This window comes from Rhinopithecus roxellana, chromosome 5 (assembly GCF_007565055.1).
Source record: "Rhinopithecus roxellana isolate Shanxi Qingling chromosome 5, ASM756505v1, whole genome shotgun sequence".
Lineage (NCBI taxonomy): Eukaryota > Metazoa > Chordata > Mammalia > Primates > Cercopithecidae > Rhinopithecus > Rhinopithecus roxellana.
This window is the reverse complement of record NC_044553.1, coordinates 164,201,391-164,219,239: the sequence shown is the minus strand read 5'-3', so window position 1 is coordinate 164,219,239 and position 17,849 is coordinate 164,201,391. Positions and strand designations below refer to the sequence as shown.

Sequence of the window (17,849 nt, the reverse complement as noted above, 5' to 3'; positions counted from 1 at the left end):
GTGAAAGCCCGTCTCTACTAAAACAGAAAAAATTAGCGGGGCGTAGTGGCGGGCGCCTGTAGTCCCAGCTACTAAGGAGGCTGAGGCAGGAGAATGGTGTGAACCCGGGAGGCGGAGCTTGCAGTGAGCCGAGATTGGAGCCACTGCACTCCAGCCTGGGCAACAGAGTGAGACTCTGTCTCCAAAATAAATAATAAATAAATAAGTTCTGATGGAAATGCAGGGATACACAACACGTCCGTTACCTCATGAACAATTCAAGAGAGCCCAGGCCGGGTGCAGTGGCTCACACCTGTAATCCCAGCACTTTGAGAGGCCGAGGCGGACAGATCACCTGAGGTCAGGAGGTCGAGACCAGCCTGGCCAACATGGTGAAACCTCGTCTCTACTAAAATCACACACACACAAATATTAGCTGGGCATGGTGGCCCACACCTGTAGTCCCAGCTACTCGGGAGGCTGAGGCAAGAGAATCCTTTGAACCTGGAAGGTAGAGGTTGCAGTGAGCCGAGATTGCACCACTACACTCCAGCATGGGGGACAAGAGCGAGACCCTGTCTCAAAAAAAAAAAAAAAAAAGAGAGAGCCCAGAGTTTCAACAGTGGGTTGCACCTTCCTTGCGATGGTGTCTCTTTCCAAAGCTGATTTTACAGCAGTTGCTGTGATCAAAAGCAAATACCAGGCAAAAGATAATGTGGATCAGAAAATCCAGATGATGTCCAATCTAATTAAGGTTTGCAAAAATGTGCAGACCCCAACAGACCCAAGTATGCTATAAGTAAGTAATTATAATTATTTTAATATTTAAGTTAACGGTTTTTTTTTCAATTTATATGACATTTTTTTCCCCAAAAACTGCTACTAAGTTGTTAGGACATAAATACTTAAGGCGTTTGGCCCTAACAGAACTGTTGGGTTTTTCTTTTGACCAAGGGGTGCTGTAAAAAAATCACTGGGACACTAAGAGTGCCATGAACTGAGAAAGTGCAGGAAACCCTGAGTGAGGATAATGCCAGCTGCTGTCAAAAACAGACCCAAAAAAGTGACTGGAGGGAGGGGCTGGCAGTGGCTGCCACATTCCACTAGTTCCTGCACACTGCGGATCTGCGAGGGCTGCAGTCTCTCCACCACTGCACTTCCTGCAGTCTGGAGTCATGAGCAGCAGGTTTTCCCACAGGCAAGGCCCCAAACTCCCTCCCTGTCTACTGCCCTTTGTTTCTGCTCTCACACTGGCAAGGCCTTGCTCTAGCCCATCTCCTAGGGGTGACATGGAGCCAGATGCATACGGCCCTCGCCAGTAATATCCAGGCCTTTTCCTCCCTCTTCCCTGAAACTACAGGGCTGGCAGCGGTGTGTCTGCTTTCCAAGTCACTGGAGCACACTCTGATCACAATGCCAGCTTCATGCCAGGGCCCCACCAGCCCGGCGTCCCCTCCAGTCAGGTGCCCCCACCAGCCCAGGGATCCGCCAGCCCAGTGCCCCCCACCACCCTGGGGACCCACTAGCCCAGCGTTCCGTCCAGCCAGGTGCCCCCACCAGCCCAGAGCTCCTCCACCCCACCGCCCCACTAACCCAGTGCCCCCTCCAGCCTGGCTCCCCCCCCGTGCCTGGCGGTCCCCTCCGATGCCCCAACAGGCCCAGCGCCCCCACCAGCCCAACACTCTCACCAACTGGGTGTCCTTTCCAGCCTGGCGCCCCCACCAGCCCGGTGCCCCCTCCAGCCCAGTGCCTCCCCGAGCCTGGTGCCCCCCACCAGCGTGACAAGCCATGGGCCCCCCACTTCAAGGCCCATATTTTTTTCTTAGCTGGGGTCATGGTAGCTGTTGTACCACTGCACTAAGTGTGTCTTTTTCTGTAGTTCTGATGCTGACGTCTTACCCATTCCTCCGCCCCAACCACCCAGGTCCGTCGAGCGGCCCCCACTCTCTGTGGATAAAAGAACTTTCTTCCCACAAGACAGTCTTTCCTGCGTCTGTGTTACCCTCCCTGATGACAACAAATTCTAGGCTCATTTAAAACAGACACAGGCCCCAAATTTAGGAGGCTGCAGCCCAAACCCCCTGCAGCCAGCATCCCACGTCTCTGCTGCAGTTTATGGCGAGACCCTGGAGACTGGTGAGAGCACAGCCCCTGTGTCCTGCTCCCTAGCCCCTCATCCCCGCTGTCAGGTGTGCAGCCCCCACCCCAAGTGTGATCTTCAGCCCCAGCCCTGTCCGTCAGCAACACAGGTGATGAGCCCCTCCATCCGGAAGCACTGTCTTTACTCGGCCACCAAGACCCTCCACTTGACCGCACCCCCACTTGCCAGCCATCACCTCCATCCCGTCTGCCCTGCCTGTGCTTCCGATCACTGTGCAGGCCCAGGCTCAGGCCCCTCACCAACCCCGGGCTCACCGCACCCTGGGGCCCTGCCTGTCCTCCCACCCGGCTGAGCCACCCACACCCTGGGTTCTCACACTCCATTCTCCAGCCCCAAATTCCAGGTTCATGCAGCCAACTGCCCACCTGACACCCACTAAGATGCCAAGATTGTTAGCAGGTCAGAGCCAGGCTACCAAGCAGCGGTGCCCACCCCAGCCTGCCCAGCTCTCAAACCACCAACCATGGGCCCAGCCACCACGGCTGTTTACATCACACCCACAACCGAGACGGCGGCCAATCCTGTGCCCCAATGGGCCCGAACCCACCTCCTCTGAGCCAGAACCTCCCCACCAGCGGATGGGGACGAAGCCTGGGCCCTGCCTACTCTCAGCGTGTGCCCCCTTGCGGCTGAGCCCCAGTGGGCACCCATGTCCTCCTCATAGAGGAAAGTAAGTACTTTCCTGTAAGGTGTTTGCCCCTCCCTCCGGGACATGGCCATGGGGCCCCTCAGAATGGCACATATAAGGCACCACGTGACTCCAGATAGAATGACTGAGGGGCCAGCCCAGCACAGCCAGGCAGGAACAGACAAGCCAGGCAGCGAGAGGCCGTGCAGGACACCCTCCGACCACTCTGAGGACAGGGATGGCTGCAGAGCCAGTGCGGGCACACACGCAGGGCCACACAGTTGGAAGCTGAGCCCAGGCCCAGGACATCATCGCCAGCCACAACCACACACAAGAACACGGGGCAGACAAGGGCCGTGTGGACTGAGCTGTCAGGGTCCCCAAGAGATAAACAGGAGCCACTCAGAAACACTTCTCTCCTACCAGGTGCGGTGGCTCACGCCTGTAATCCCAGCACTTTGGGAGGTAGAGGCAGGCAGATCACGTGAGCCCGGGAGTCTGAGATCAGCGTGGGTGGCATGGTGAAATCCTGTGTCTACTAACAATGAAAATACAAAAATTAGCTGGGCATGATGGCACGCACCTGTAGTCCCAGCTACTCAGGAGGCTGAGGTGGGAGGATCACTTGATCCTGGGACAGTGGCTCATGCCTGTAATCCCAGCACTTTGGGAGGCCGAGGCGGGTGGATCATGAGGTCAGGAGTTCGAGACCAGCCTGACCAATATGGCGAAACCCCCATCTCTACCAAAAATACAAAAATCAGGTGGACGTGGTGGCGGGCACCTGTAATCCCAGCTACTCGGGAAGCTGAGGCAGGAGAATCACTTGAATCCGGGAGGCAGAGGTTGCAGTGAGTCCAGATTGTACCATTGTACTCCAGCCTGGGCAACACGAGCAAGACTCTTTAAAAAAAAAAAAGTTTCTAGTTTTGTTGAGTTGATTGCACTTTCCAGTGAGTGTACTTGGTCTCACATGCCAGGTAACATCTGTTTCCTGCAAGGGCATCTTCACCTCCGTCTTCCTCGGAAGCAAACTGCACTGTCCTTAGACGGACGCTGGCTCATCCAGGGTGCAAGGCCCCGCTGCCCCAGCCAGGCCAATGCTGTGGGCCTCCAGGTTGTTCGTGGGTCTGGGGCAGGTCGCATGGCGGAGGGAAAAGCTACAGCTGGCCTTAAGACACAAGTCTGTGGGGACAGAGGGGACGGGGGACTTGAGGATAACTGGGGCTCCTGAAGGCAGGGGAGGGAGGCAGGAGTGTCAGAGGGGCAGTGTAGTGAAGATCTCCATGCCTGCTCTGGGCTGGGGGCACACTGCCCTGCCTGCCCATCCAGCTTTAACCCTGTAGACTGGCAACCCCGGACCAACAGAACAAGAGGCTGTGACTTCAGGCAACTCGAGCTACTCCATGTGTGGTAACAGCTAGAGCTGAAGGCCAGGGTCCCATCCCTGCGCCATGATGACAGGCAGCACCACAGCAAGCCTGGGTGGGTGCGCAGGGAGCCCTCCTGTGGGCCCTGGCCTCTCAGGCCCTCTCCACCATCAGCATCACGGGCACACACGCACCCAGGACTTGGACTGCCCTGAATTCACGCATCATATTGAGTGGTGACAACCCCATGACAACAAGCCTGCTTTTGCGTTCGTAAAACTCAAGTCCCCAAGGCCAGTGAGAGCCCGGTTCTGTGGTAGTTTATAAAAAGCAGGGCTTCAAGTGGACTTGCTCCCAGCACAAGAAAAGCCCTGTCCGGCAGTCGAGGGTGGCTGAGAGCACTGGGGACCTTCAGAGGCTGCAAGCGGAGGAAGGCTGAGGTCTGAGTGCCCGGAACAGAGCTGGAATCAACAGGTGGAGATGGCAGGAGCCCTTAGGAGGAGCTAGCAGAGGGGCCGGAGGGTGGTACAGGCCAGGGAACATTTGCACAAGGCCTGGCAGCCCACAGGAGGCCCAGCCGCATGAGAGGATCAGAGAGATGCTCCTGAAAGGGAGGCCTTGCTGGCCATGGCCAGGTCCTGCCGGTGCTCCTGGGGTCCATGCATGGGAATGGGGAGGCAGGTGGCCTAGGCACGTCCACCCCCGGGACCAAGGAGGCCCAGACAGGCTGAGGCTGGAGGTGGAGCCGGAGGTGTGCGCTGTCGCTCAGGCACAGCCCCAGGCAGACGGGAAAGGTCCAGTGAGAGCACGTTCTGGCAGCGCGAATGGACGTGGCCTCGGGGCAGGGTTGGTAGGAGCCTGGAGGTGGTCCCACAAGCCCCAGTCTGCCCACCTCAGGTCAGAGTCCGACAGCCCCAGAGAGAGGGGAGCCCAGCAAGGCAGGCAGGGCTGGAGGCCTCAGGGCCACCTGTGCCTGCTGGGTGGGGGTTGGGGGCACTGTGAGGCTCAGCCTCCTTCCGCCAGGCTGGGGCTCGTCCCCCGGACACAGACGGTTCTTTGTCAGGGCAGAGCTGGGCTTGCTGGGCAGCCTCTGGAACAAAGCCCCTCTGTCCAAGCCGTGCCTCCCCACCCGGAGCACCACCTCCCAGGAAGGAGCAGAGCCCCGGGCTCCCATCCAGCGCACCCACCAGGCACAGCCATGGCCGGAGGTGGGGGCGGCTGTGCTTCCAGCCCAGGGCTGGGCCCACAGTGGAAGCCCGATGAAGGGGGGCAGGGCCAAGGCAATCCCCCTCCAGGGAGGCCTGTGCCACCTCCCCATGGGCCTGCCACTCACCGGTCTAGGGAATGCACGTCCTCCAGCACCTGGCCAGCCCTACACTGGCCACCATGGCCCAGGGGCTCCTCCACACTCCCAGCCCCAAACAAGGAAACCTGAAAGGGTGGCAGAGGGAGGGCCGGCAGCCTCGCCCCACAGGAAAGCCACTACCATTTATTTCCGAGTTCCCTCCAGACCACCAGGCTGGGCCTGTCACGGCCTCCTCAGGGGATCGGCCATTCCTGTCCCCCGTGCTGCTGGCCACGGGCCCGGGCTCCAGCAAGAGTCAGCCCAGCCCCAGCCCCTGGAGTGAGCATGTGACGTGGGCTCTGCATCTGCATCGTCCCTGTGGCCACCTGGCCTTGGAATCTGCTTCTCCAGGACACAGCCAGGCTGGGCCAGGGCAGGCTTCCCACATGAGGCCCGTCCACAGGCCCTCAGCGTCCAGGTGGCGGGATCCAGATGAGGCCAGGCAGGGCTCCCGCTACCCTGGCCAGTTCCTGCCGACACTGTCCCTGTAGTTGATGTAGCATCGCCTCCAGGCAGGCCTCCTGGCTCCTCAGTGTCCTGATCAGCTCAGCTGCCCGCAGGTCCCGGTCGCCTGCTGCCCCATCCTCTCGTCTCACCAGTCGGTGTGGCCCATGGGCCTGGGCTGGGCCACTGTCTTGCTCCCAGCGCCGCTGCAGAGCTCCCAGCTCCTTTTCCACAGTCTCCTGAGAGGCCCGCCGCTGTGGCACTCCACTCTGGCCCCCGTCCACAGCCTCGAGCCTGCGTGGGAGACAACGGCACTGGCTCTGTCCCCCCAGGACACTAGCCTCAGGACCCCTTGGCATCCCCTGGGCTGACTCGGGGATGAGGGCGCCGCAGGCATGCAGGAAATGCCCATGCTCTTCAGAGAGGCTTACTGAAGATTTTAAGGGAAAAATCATGCCTGCAATTTATGTTAAAATTCTTCAGAAGAAGAAAATAGGCAGAGCCAATGCAGCCCCGTGTTCACAGCCACGAACCTGTACAGCAGGTAAGAGGGCGGCTCTGTGTTTAGGGTGGAGACCCAGGTGGCCACCAGCAGGTTAGACGGGTCCCGGGCAGGTGTAGAGAAGTGGCCACCACCCTGTGAATGCATGTGTGGTAGAGGCATGGGAGCAGCAGGGCCCACACAGCACCGGCTTCCCTCCTTCATGCAAAGAATCAGAACAGACCTCCAGCAGAAGGGCCGGGGCCGTCTCGCAGCAGCTGCAGCTCCTCGCCAACTGCCCTCCCGCTCCCTCAGAGTGCATGCCTGTAAGTGTGTCGCCTGCCATGCTTAATCAGATGCAACTGTATGATTCAACAAGTCCAAAGCGCCCTCAGGTCAACGGTCCCCCAAAGGTGGGGCTGGGCCGGTGCCCAGAGCGAGGCTGGCACTCACCTTGGCCTCCCAGGCCACCCGCCTGCGCTCGGCAGCCTCCCGCAGCTCCTCCTCCAGGGTCTGCAGCTCCCGCACTACCAGCTCCAACTCGCCATCCCCGCACTCAGGGACCCAGGGCAGGAAGGTGGGCTGTGAAGCTGCAGCAGGTGCCTCCGGGGCACAGGTGCCCAGAACTGTGTCCTACAGAGACCCAAGTGAGACAGCGTGCACCAAGCCAAGAGGACAGAGGGACAGAGGGCAGGTTCCACAGCGGGCTGGATGCCACCATCTCAGCAGCCATGACGTCCAGAGAGGCATAAAGGCCACACTCTAGAAGGCCATAGAGCCGAGGATGGGGGCAGCGGTGGGCCTCCCCTGAAGGTGAGTAGAAACCCTAGAAAGAGCCTATGCTAGGTCTGTGGCCTCCCGAAAAGCCCCTCCTCCTGTCTGGAAAACGGGAAGATCCCCAGCTCCCCACCTGGGGGCTGCTGTGGGAAGGGATGTCAGGGGAGGGTGCGTAGGCTTCCTCACCATCCACTGCCAGAAGACCAGCTCTGTGCGCCGCCACGCCAGGACAGCCTCCAGGCGCCGGTTCTCCTGCTCCAGAGTCCGCAGCAGCTGGAAGGCAAATGGCAGCTGGGCTAGAAACTCACACAGGACCCCATGGACAGACAGTCGGATGGACAGCTGGACTCAGCGCCGACACCCGGCCCAACGCCCAGCACACGCCCTGCCCCTGCAGCCCTCCCCTGCCTGCGCCCAGGTTCTCTGGCCAGAGTGATGAGCAAGGCACCCTGGTGTGATGCAGACGCCACAGCCCACTGTCCTTTCTGCAACACAGGGCAGCCCCCATCCAATGCATGGCCAGGCCCTGCCTCTCAAGCCTAGACCTCTGCCCCACAGCCCTCACTGAATGGGGGCTGTATCCAAGGACTGCAGGAGGACGGGGAGGCCCCAAACTAAGGAGCAAGCCAGGCTCTGGGGCAGGGAAAACCCGTGCCCTGTAACTTCAGGGACTCCCCTAAGTCTGCCTGGTGACCCAGGTGGAAGAAAAGGCAGAGCTGAGCAACACGTGACATTCCCAAGACCCCGCCCTGCCTGCCCCATGGCCCTGCACAAAGGTACCTGCCCACAGTGTGCCCACAGACAGGCGGCTGGACATAGCAGCCGCTCTCCCCACACACGGAAGGCCTCCCAGGTTCACTCATGGGGTGTCTATACCAATGACCCCGGGCCCCAGGGCAGGGGACCCCTGCTGGGGACAGGCCCTCTACCCCTGAATCCTGCCCCACTCCACCCCGGCTTCCCCCAGGAACCCAGACTGTGGAGGAGGCTGCAGGGGCCTGGGCCTCCAGCAGTGGGCTGGGGGGCAGATAGGGACAGCCTTGAACACCAGGCCCAACCCAGCCCACCTGGGGAGGAGCAGAGCAGAGGCAGGCAGGCCCATGGTCAGAGAATATGAGGACAGGCAGGTCTGTGGGCGGCATGGGAGATGGAGAAGGCTGGTGCCAGGGGCTGCGGCCCACCTGCCCACCCAGGCAGGCCACGAGAAAAGCGAAGATCTCCACCATGGGGAGAGCCACTTAAACATACCTAGCAGAAGGGCAATCACCGCAGTTCCCGAGAAGGGCCAGGGTGGGAGCAGACAGGAGAAGAGCGGCAAGCACGCCCCCTCCCACCCACCCCCAAGTCCTGTGGTCTCCACTGCCCTGCCAGCCTCCCTCCGCTTACCACCCTAAGAGGGAAGAGGAGGCTGCAGGCTGAGGCCCCACCAGGATCCAAGGGAGCTGCCCAGTCACCTGGCAACAGGCCTGGTTGCTCACATACCAGCCACAGATCATTCCAGAAGGTTCTGGGACCCATCCCAGGAGTGCAGAAGTGCAGGCCCTTTGGGTAGGCCAGGTCCAGGTTTTGGGCGGCTCCCACTCCAGAAACCTTGGAAGGAAGCCGGGCATGGCCCCAGTCCCCCTGGCCAGCGCCACACGCAGCTTCCAGGAGAGGGCGGGGCCTCACTTCCAGGCCCCCCAGCCCACCACAGAGAGTGGTCCCACAGAGGCACTGGGCAGGAGCAGGCTGGGGCCAGGGCAGCCTCTGCTCTGCCGCAACCCAGGGGTCCCAGTCCGCTGAGCCGCCTCTACAAGACAGGTAGGGGAAGGGCAGACCAGGACACCCAGATGCTGCCTCAGCACCACCAACGCCAGTGCAGGCCAACGGGGTGGGTGCCAGCCCGGCTTCAGCCAGGGACACAGGCCCAGCTGGTACCAGGGGCCAGGCAGGCATCAGGGGTTGGGCCCTGTGAGCCCACAAGTGAGGCGTGCCATCCCACAGACTTGGGCTGCAGAGCTGGAACCCACGGGCCCTTGCCACAAACAGGAAGCCCCAGTAGACACAAGACTAGGGGCCAGGAGCCAGGCCATCCGCCTCTGACCCCTGGGTCCCCCTGGGCAGGCCTGGGATGAGGTACAGGAGCCAAGTCTCTGGGGTTGGAGAGGAAAGAGGCAGAGAAGGGGGACTGGGCCTGGAAGAAGAGATCACACCAGCCCTGAGCCTCTGCCCTCCTGCCCGGCCATATGCATCTGCAGCAGCAGGACAGTGCCAGCCCATCACTCAGGACAGCACAGAGCCCAGCCTACGGGCATGGCTCACGCCTGTAATCCCAGCACTCTGGGAGGTCGAGGCAGGTGGATCACCAGAGGTCAGCAGTTTGAGATCAGCCTGGCCAACGTGGCAAAACCCCGTCTCTACTAAAAACACAAAAAAACTAGCCAGATGTGGTGGCAGGTGCCTGTAGTCCCAGCTACTCAGGAGGTTGAGATAGGAAAATCGCTTAAACCCAGGAGGTGGAGGTTGCAGTGAGCCGAGACTGTGCCACTGTGCCTGGGTGACAGAGCAAGACTCTGTCTCAAAGAAAGAAAGTAAAATAAATAAAAAGAGTGGCAGCCAGCCCTGCCCTTTCTCCTGAAAATAAGCCAGACAAGAGGAAGAAGCCAGTGATGATGGGCGGGCAGACCCCCAGAAAGAAAGATGGGGGTGGAAGGCCAGCGCAGGGTGAGAGGAAGCGGCCGTTCCCGGGGAAGATGCCTGGGGCTAGGTCAACCCTGACATTTTGGTTAGTGCTCCAATAGCCCCAGTCAGAGCAGGACGCTGTCTGCCCAAGGTCACATGGCCACCTGGGGCTCAGGGCCAGGCTTTCCTCCAGGTCTCTGCTATCCAGGGCCCAGGATCTGCCCGGGACCACAGAGACCCCGTCACCTGGGGCAGGCCTGCCTAGAAAGTGCCCCCTGGGTGGTCCCAGTGTAGGAAGCAGAACGGGGCCTGCAAGTCTCCAGGGCCTATGCAGCTGGCTTCAGCTTGGCAGGCTTAGCCCAGCACATCCCATGTGGGCCTGGCCTTGGGCTCTGAAGGGTAGTTGTCCCCTCCCAGTCAGTCCTGTGCCCAACCCTTCACCCAGTGTGGGCTAGCCCCCCACACCCCCAGGTGACCCCTGACACACCAGGTGAGACCTGCTTGAGACGCCAACACCACCAGCTCACACCTGAGATCCGTGTTCCTTTATCCCAACAGCCTGCCCTCAGCCAGCTGCCAGTGCAGCCCAGGCTCCTGCATCCTGGGTCCCCACCCACGCCACATCTCAATTTGTGGAAGGGAAGGATAAGTGGCCCATGAGGCTAGAAGAGGCCCAGAGAATCTGTCAGTCACACAGTCTGAAAGTGACCAGTGGCGGACATGCAGAGACACCCACCGCTGGAGGCCGAAGAGCTGCCACGCCCCCCACAGGCCCCTCCCACCTTGGGCAGTGCCCCCACTGCCGCCCCCACCGCCCACCCAAGCCCATTCCGGAAGCAACTTGCCGGCCCTCACCTGCTGGCCTCCCTCTGGGTCCCTGAGCATCTCCGCTTCAGTGACAGACAGATGGCCAAGGCTCTGGTCGCTGTGGCAGCCGTGTGTGTACAGGTGAATCTGAAACAGGCAGCGCAGACCCCGGGCTGAGTGGGAGTCAAGCACCTCCCCCAACACTGAGTCTTCACCACTCCAGGGAGGTCGGCCGTCAGAGCCCACCTCACAGATAACAAGAGAGGGCTCGAAGAAAGCCACTCCTTGCCTGAGGTTGGCGGGGCTGGGCTGGGTGCAGAACAACCATCAGCACCGCTGGGGCCTGCTGAAGGGGGGCGCCAGGCAATTCCACTGATGGCCTCCCCATCCCGCCCAGCTCCCAGGCAGCAGCAAGATGGGAGTGGGGTACCCTGGCTTCCCCAGCAGCGTCAGGGACAGGAACAGCAGTTCAGCCAGACTCACAGTGTGAACATGAACGACTGCTTGGATCTAGGGGAATGGGGAGGGCTCCCCAGCAAAGGGAGGCTGGAAGGTGGCACAGAGAGTCACACATAGGCACGTAAGCGGAGCAGCTGGTGTCCAGGCCAAGCCTGGTGAGAGGTCCCTGGAAAGGCCAGCTGAGCAACAGACCCTCTGCAAGGGTGGGAATGGGGGGTATCCAAGGAGTCCCGCATTGGTGGGAGCCACAGACCCACCTGTCAGCCCTGGCCGCACAGTGGGCATGCTGCTGGGTACCTGTGCCCCTGAGCCAGCCCCCACCACCTTCAGGGACCCACAGGAGCTGCCCACCCCACAAGTCAGCCCCCACTAGGATGTGGTGGGAGCAGGGGCTGTCCTCCTCCCCCTCCAGTGCCCAGGAGGAGGTGGCTTTTATGGCCCAGAGCCCATCCCACTGTTTAGTGACACAGAGCTGGAAGACCACTGGTGATTTTTGGGAACAAGAAGGCAAATTCTGTGAGCTCTCTGACACCAGTTTCTGCCCACCATTGCCCACCCCACTGGGCTCCCTGCCCAACTCTGCCCACCTCTATCCTACCCTGGACCCCTGCAAGGACCACCTGGAACCACGGGATCAGGCTCTGGGTAAGCCCAGGGCAGGAAGGCCCACATCCAGTCAAAAGCCTGTGCCGGGCCTCATAGGACGAGCTCCAGGGACTGGCAGTTGGTGGCTTGCAGCACGGGAGGCAGCCCCTGGGTGGAAGCCCTGCGCCAGCTCTACCTTGCTCAGGAGGGCACACTGCTCCTGCTGACTGGACACCAGCTGGCGCCACCGGAACCGCAGCTTTCCCATCAACCACTGCACATGGCGGACATCCACAGGACCCTCTGTTTCCATGTGGGGTGCAGGTGGTCCAAGGCTGGCCAGGGCGTCACACTGAAGAGGAGTAAGGGTGAGGCCCTGCTCCCACCCCACTCTACCCCCAAAAAGGATCAGGATGGAAACGGGAGTGGAGGTACAGCCAAGAACAACGGGTGCTCCCCACACAGGGAGTCTCCGTGCTTTCAGCCGGGCAGCTGGGTAACCCCTCATAGAACTGCCCTGAGGGGCAAAGCAGACACAGAGGGGACTGTCCCAGGCCTGCCCTTGCTCTGACCCCAGGAGTTGAGACCAGAGCTGGCTTGGCTTACCCTCACCCACACGGACCTGGCACACAGTCATCTCGTCACCCAGAGGCACTCGGGTCTGGGCCAGCATCTGCTCGGGCACAGGTCCTCGGGCCAAGAGCCAGGACAGAGCCAGCAGCAGCTCCCGGCTGCCCTGCGAGCCATCCTCAGGTAGTTGTGCCAGTGCCAGCCTCGGGTAGCCCTGGGAGCACAGTGCTGACTTCACCAAGCGGGCTTGGACCTCTAGGACAGAAAAGCACCACCTTAGTGGGGACCACCTGCCTGGAGGTGACACCACCTGGATCCCTCCAGAGATCCCCACAGGTCACTCAAGCAGAAGCTCAAGACCTAATTCAGAATAGATGATGGTAGGAGAGCTGGAACTCAGACCAAGATGAGGAGACCGGAGCTCAACGGGGACGTCCCCAGGGCTTTGTAGGAGTAGAAGCCGGTGCTACCCAAGGGAGTGGAGCTAGGGCCCGTCGGGGGCGCGGCTTACTGGGGAAGCTGGAGCTTTGAGGGGCAGGCGGGGTCAGTGTTACCGGGTTGGGTGGGGGCTCGAGCCCGTCGGGGCGGGACTTACTGGGGAAGGCGGGGCTTTACAGGAGCAGGCGGGAGCAGGAGCGGGGCTTACCCAGGGCGATCGAGGCCAAGGCGCTGCCCGCAGGGAGTGGGGAGAGCACGCGGAAGAGGAGCTGCCAGAGCGCAGAGGTCTGCGAAAATAAAAAGCGGGCGGTCAGCGGAGCCGGCTCAACTCCCTGCGAGGGCCCGGGACCCCACCCGGCCCGGCTGCCCTCCGCGCGAGCGTCACCGCATCCGGACGGTCGAACTTGGCGCGGCGGAAGATCTCGGGGCTGGGTCCCGAGGGCAGCGACCGACTCAACGCAGCGATGGCCTCAGGAAGGGCCCCGGCCCGGGCCCCAGCCGCGGGGTCCACCCGCCGCCCCCGCATGCAGCCGGCGGCCTTCCGGTCGCCCGCCGCCGCCGCCGCCCGGGACCTGCGTCCAATCACCGCACAGGCCGGGTCTACTGCCGCGGCTGGGACTTCCACCCAATCACCGCGCCGGCTGGGACCTGCGCCCAATCACCGCGCTGGCCGGACAATGCACCCACCCCTGCGTCGGCAGGGACCCGCCTTCGTGGCCAAGCCCAATGAACGGTTCCCCTGGAGTTTGAGTGCAGTCTATTCTGTTTCGTGCGGACCCACTTCCGGGCTCCTGGCAGGGCAGTCGATATGGAGAACTCCACGGAGTCCGCCTTGCCTGCTCAATCGTCACGACACCCGACACCCCGCCTCGCTCAGGCCCCACCCATCAGCGCCTCACGCCCCTGGCAACCTAGCAACCGCCGGGCGGGAGCGCGCAGACTCCGGAGGGCGCCCCGTGGGGCTGCGCACGCAGCCGGAGCTGACGAGCCCCGCCCCATCGCACCGCCTTCCCGGCCGGGCCGCCAGGGGGCGCCCAGAGCCCGCCGCGCCGCACAGTGAAGATCCCAGGGCGGCCGGCCTCTGGCTCCGGGCGCGAGGTCCCGGGCAGCTCCTGGGTCCCGAACGCGCGGCCCGAGCCCGCGGCCGCCTCCTCCGGCGCTCCCGGTCCTCGCCCGCCCGCGGCAGCGCTTCTCTCTGCCGCCGCCACGGAGCAGCCCCGGAGGAAGCCGACGCACGGAAGCAGCTGCTACCCGGTCGCCGCTGAGCCGGGCCCGCATGCACGGGCGGCCCCGAAAGGCGCGGGCTGGGAAGAACGCGGGGCTGTCTTTGGGGATAGAACCAGCGGCGCCTCCGAGCATTCGTGAAGACCCCGGGTCGCGCGTCACCGGGGCTGTTCCCGCGATGCACCTGCACCTCGGGCCTGCGAGGACGGCGGCGAAGGCGCGGGGGAGGGAAACTCAGTCCTTCCTGGACCCCCAGCCCTGCCTGGCCGCGCCCACGCGAGGCGCAGCCGGAGAGATTGCGGCCCCACCTTCCTCCCCGGCCTCTTTCGCCCCCGACCTCCTCCTCCAGGCAGCCCTCCCGGCCCCGCCTCGGGGCCCCCACCCGAGCAAGCCCCTCCTCTCCCTCCCCGCCCACCCCCGTCCTTCCCCGCCCGCAGCCTCCTTCCCTCCGGCGCACCGCGACCTCCTTCATGGCGCCAGTAGGAAGACTACGCTTATCACCCCGCCCACGCGGGTTCCTTGAAGCTAAGGGGCCTCCTCCTCGGAGCACCTACTGCACCTGCCGAGCTACAGGGCGGCGGGAGCCAGGGGGATGGGAGCAGAGGGTGGGGAACCGCGGCGCCACAGGAACTTGGCAGGAAGCGTGGGGGAGATGGCGGAGCACCTCTGCGGCCTTGTTCAACAATCTCCCAACCCCCGAGCTTGCGGATTTTTCTCTGCACCAGGTGTCGCTGAGTCTCAAAGATCTCAGTTCCCTCAGCTCCACCCACCACCGTCCAGCCAGAAACCAGCCTCACCTCAGCACCCCCAGCGCCCTCCCCTCCCCTCCCCTGCCCCCATCCCATCAAAAGTGCTGTGGCTCCCAGCTCTTGGAATTCCAGGAATCCCCCAATCACCCCCACACACCCCACCCTGCGGGCCACCCTAGACTGCCCCCACAGCACCTGTCGAGCTGAGCCTGCAGCACATCCACCACAGCCCTAAGGCAGGGCGAGACCCCTGGGCTCTTTTAAGTCAATGCGTATCTGGAGGGATGGCCTTCTACCAAAGCCGGAATCTAAGTGGCCAGTGTGGGGAAGGGGATCTCTGAAGGTGGCCAGTCAGCAGCAGCTGGCTGAGGTTAGCAAGGGTTTCCAGAAGGTCCCCCAGCCCCTGTGCACGGCCAGTACTCAAGTTCCCCACTGGACGCCAGGCCACTGGGTAAGTCCCTGGGCTCAGGGTAGATGGCAGATCAGGACGCACGTGGGGCAGTGGTGCCTGGGTCAGGGGCAGAGCAGCCTCATCAGGCCCCTGCAGAAGCTGGGCCTGGCCTGGAGGGGTGAGGAATGAGGACAGGGTTGGGGGGTGGAAAGGGGGAAGGCCAGGAGTCCCCACGACTCCCCCAGTGCCTCTCTGAAAGGGAGCCAGCATGAGCTGATTCACCCGCTGACCCGAGGCCAGTCCCACCCGCCTCCAGGCCTCTCAGCCTGCTGAGCCTTTGGTTGGGGTCCTGCAGAGCGCCCCCCTCCCCACTCCTAGAAGGCCAGGAGGGCTCAGGGGCACTTCTGAGGGTCTGGGAGTTGCAGAGGTGAACTCAGAGTGCCAGGGCTGGGTGCGGGCTGTCTAGGGTGGCCTGGACTCACCCTGCACAGGGAGCCCTGGCCTATGAGACCCTGGAACAGCCCCCTTGGGAGGGCAATAGGCAGCAGAAGGGCAGGCGCCAGTGACAGCCTGCAGCCAGAGCCCCGCTGCAGCTCCCTTGGCACTCCCCAGCACACACGTGCATGCACACACAGGTTTTCCAACTGTTAAACGGTTTATTGAGGGCATTAGGGGTTACAAGGGAGCTCTGGGCATCTGGGGGCAAGGCCTGGCATTTGCCTGGACAGTGGCCCAGCAAGCAGCTAAGGATGGGGTCTCCACCACCTGTGCAGAGAGAGACAGGCACAAACGTGAGTGCAGCATCCATGGCCTCCCTTTGGGCCCCACGCGTGGTCAGGCCTCCCTGGGAGGGGCATCCCCATCCTGAGGGTGGAACCAGGGGGCAGGATAGGGAGTGGGGTCCTACCTACCAGGTTTACTTGAAAGTGTGGCTCTCGGCTCCACCCCGCCCAAAGCCTGCAGAGAAGGTGGAAAAAGTCAACAGGTTGGGGTGGAGGAGGCAGTGGGGTGGGGCGGGGACCAAGGGAGCATACCTTTAGGCCCAAACATGGCTGCATAGCAGGGGTGGTTGCAGTAGGGTTTGCCTTCGTGCTGCAAGGAGAAGGGCCGTGAGGGGGTGCAATCACCCCTGGCCCCTGCCACCAGGGTAGGTCCCACCTACCTCAGCGTGGCCCCCAGAGGTCAGCGTCTTCCCACATTTTTCGCACTTCAGGCAAGGCCGATGCCAGTCCTTGCCCAGAGAGGTCACCCTCTCGGCTGCAGAGGCACAGACAGGCCCCGGTGAGACGCTGCAGGAGGCGGTGCCCGCCCGCCACTGGCGTATCCGCCTCTTGCAGCCAGCTCTGCCCAAGGTCCTGTGCACTTGGGCTGCATCCGCCCAGCCTGGCAGCCCACCCTAAGGTCTCAGCACCCCCATGAGGGGGACATCTCCAATCTCCAGAGCCAATACAACCAAACAAAGCGCGGGGTCGCTGGTCCCCGGGGCACTTGCGGGTGTGGCCTGGAGTCTTGCTCCTGAGGGCTGGGTGGGGCTGGAGGGTGGGGCCGAGGGTCAGGGGTTGCGGCTGAGGTCAGCAGGGCCTGGGCCTGGCTGCCGGCTTTCAGCCCCGGGCTTCTGCGGTGGCAAGGGTGGAGCCTGCGAGAGCCCTTCTTGGCGGGGACAGGGGTGACTTCCCACTTCCTCCCTCCCCTCGGGGCGTGCGCACGCGGGGCAGGAAGGCGGGCGCCCGGGATCGCGCCCCGGGCGTCGGTTTCCGCGTCTGTTTCTACTTAGCGCTGAGAGGCGCGGCCCAGCCCTGCGTTCCTTCCAGCCCTGCGGGTCCCCCACCCAGGGCGCGTCCGAGAAGAGACGGAAGAGACCGTAGGACCCAGAGACGGGGAGGCTTTGAGTCCAAGACAGCCCGCCGAGCGCAGGAAGACGGCGAACAGGCAGAGATCGCCAGGGCCCTCGGACGCAGGGGCCACCACCACCCTCATCCCGGGGCAGGCGGCGGGCCAGGCTGAGGCGTATGCCCCGGGGCGGCGCCCAGGGGACCCAGCGCCCTCGGTCCTCCTGAGAGGCCCCCAGCCCCGTCGCCCCCTCAGCGGCGCCTCCTCGCGGGGCCGGTGGGCGCGCTCACCGAAGTACACCTCCTTGTTGCACTTGGGGCACTTGGGCATGGCGGCTCCGGTCCGGTGCAGGCGACAGCGGCTGGGGAGCACGGGCTGCAGGCGCGGGACTGGGTGGGTCCGGCCCCGTCCGCGCCTTTCAGGGACCCCGGGACCCCGCCCCTTGGAGACCCCGCCCCTCGCGCCCCGCCCCCTGGACCCAGGACTTGGACCCTGGGGACCTCGAATCTAGGCCCAGGGCCCGAGAAAGATCATCTGGTCCACCCCCGCCTTCAGGCAGGACCCAGACCTGACTGAGGACGGAGCGCGGGGGCAGGGGGCCACGGGGACTTCCTGAGGGACTGCAGCTCCTTAGGCGAGTTCAAACCGCGCCGCTAGCCCAGCGCGGTGATGTCTCCCGGGTCCAGGATCCGGGATAAAAGGCTCCCCTGCAGCAGGAAGCGCCGCTCCCACCCCCAGCCCTGCCGCGCCCGATCCCCATATCTGTCCGGGCCAGGCCTGGACAAAACACTAAAATGCAAAGAGATGCAAAGCGGCCGGCGCTCTGATCCCGCCCTCCCCAGGACAGAGGGCCGGTGACAGTTGCCGGGGAGCCCCCGCTGTTGCCCTCCACCGAGGAACTCACTCTGGCCTTCCATCCCACCCAGGGTTAGGAAGCCGCCCCTCTCAGT

General features: G+C 63.1%; 2 protein-coding genes across 2 annotated transcripts; both read right to left on the bottom strand.

Moving 5' to 3' along the window:
* Positions 1-5,578: 5,578 nt before the first annotated feature.
* On the bottom strand, positions 5,579-13,357 carry TEDC1 (tubulin epsilon and delta complex 1). The gene is given in 9 exon segments (XM_010376903.2): positions 5,579-6,181; positions 6,183-6,221; positions 6,862-7,041; positions 7,372-7,458; positions 10,702-10,800; positions 11,894-12,049; positions 12,320-12,522; positions 12,914-12,992; positions 13,091-13,357. Coding segments are annotated over 9 exon segments (1,275 nt in total). The 5' UTR covers positions 13,232-13,357; the 3' UTR covers positions 5,579-5,890.
* A 2,348-nt stretch (positions 13,358-15,705) lies between these two features.
* CRIP1 (cysteine rich protein 1) lies at positions 15,706-17,345 on the bottom strand. The gene is made up of 5 exons (XM_010376904.2): positions 17,190-17,345; positions 16,232-16,326; positions 16,104-16,161; positions 15,981-16,026; positions 15,706-15,834 (listed from the first exon to the last, which is right to left on the bottom strand). Exons 1-4 carry the CDS (start codon positions 17,227-17,229, stop codon positions 15,986-15,988), a joined length of 234 nt encoding a protein of 77 aa, XP_010375206.1. The 5' UTR covers positions 17,230-17,345; the 3' UTR covers positions 15,706-15,834; positions 15,981-15,985.
* Positions 17,346-17,849: the final 504 nt, after the last annotated feature.

Coding starts and splice junctions, on each gene's coding strand:
- CRIP1 (XM_010376904.2), bottom strand. CDS start 17,229: ATGCCCAAGTGCCCCAAGTGCAACAAGGAGGTGTACTTCG. Junction 16,327..17,189: donor CAACAAGGAGGTGTACTTCG/GTGAGCGCGCCC, acceptor GTGCCTCTGCAG/CCGAGAGGGTGACCTCTCTG. Junction 16,027..16,103: donor AGCCATGTTTGGGCCTAAAG/GTATGCTCCCTT, acceptor CCTTCTCTGCAG/GCTTTGGGCGGGGTGGAGCC.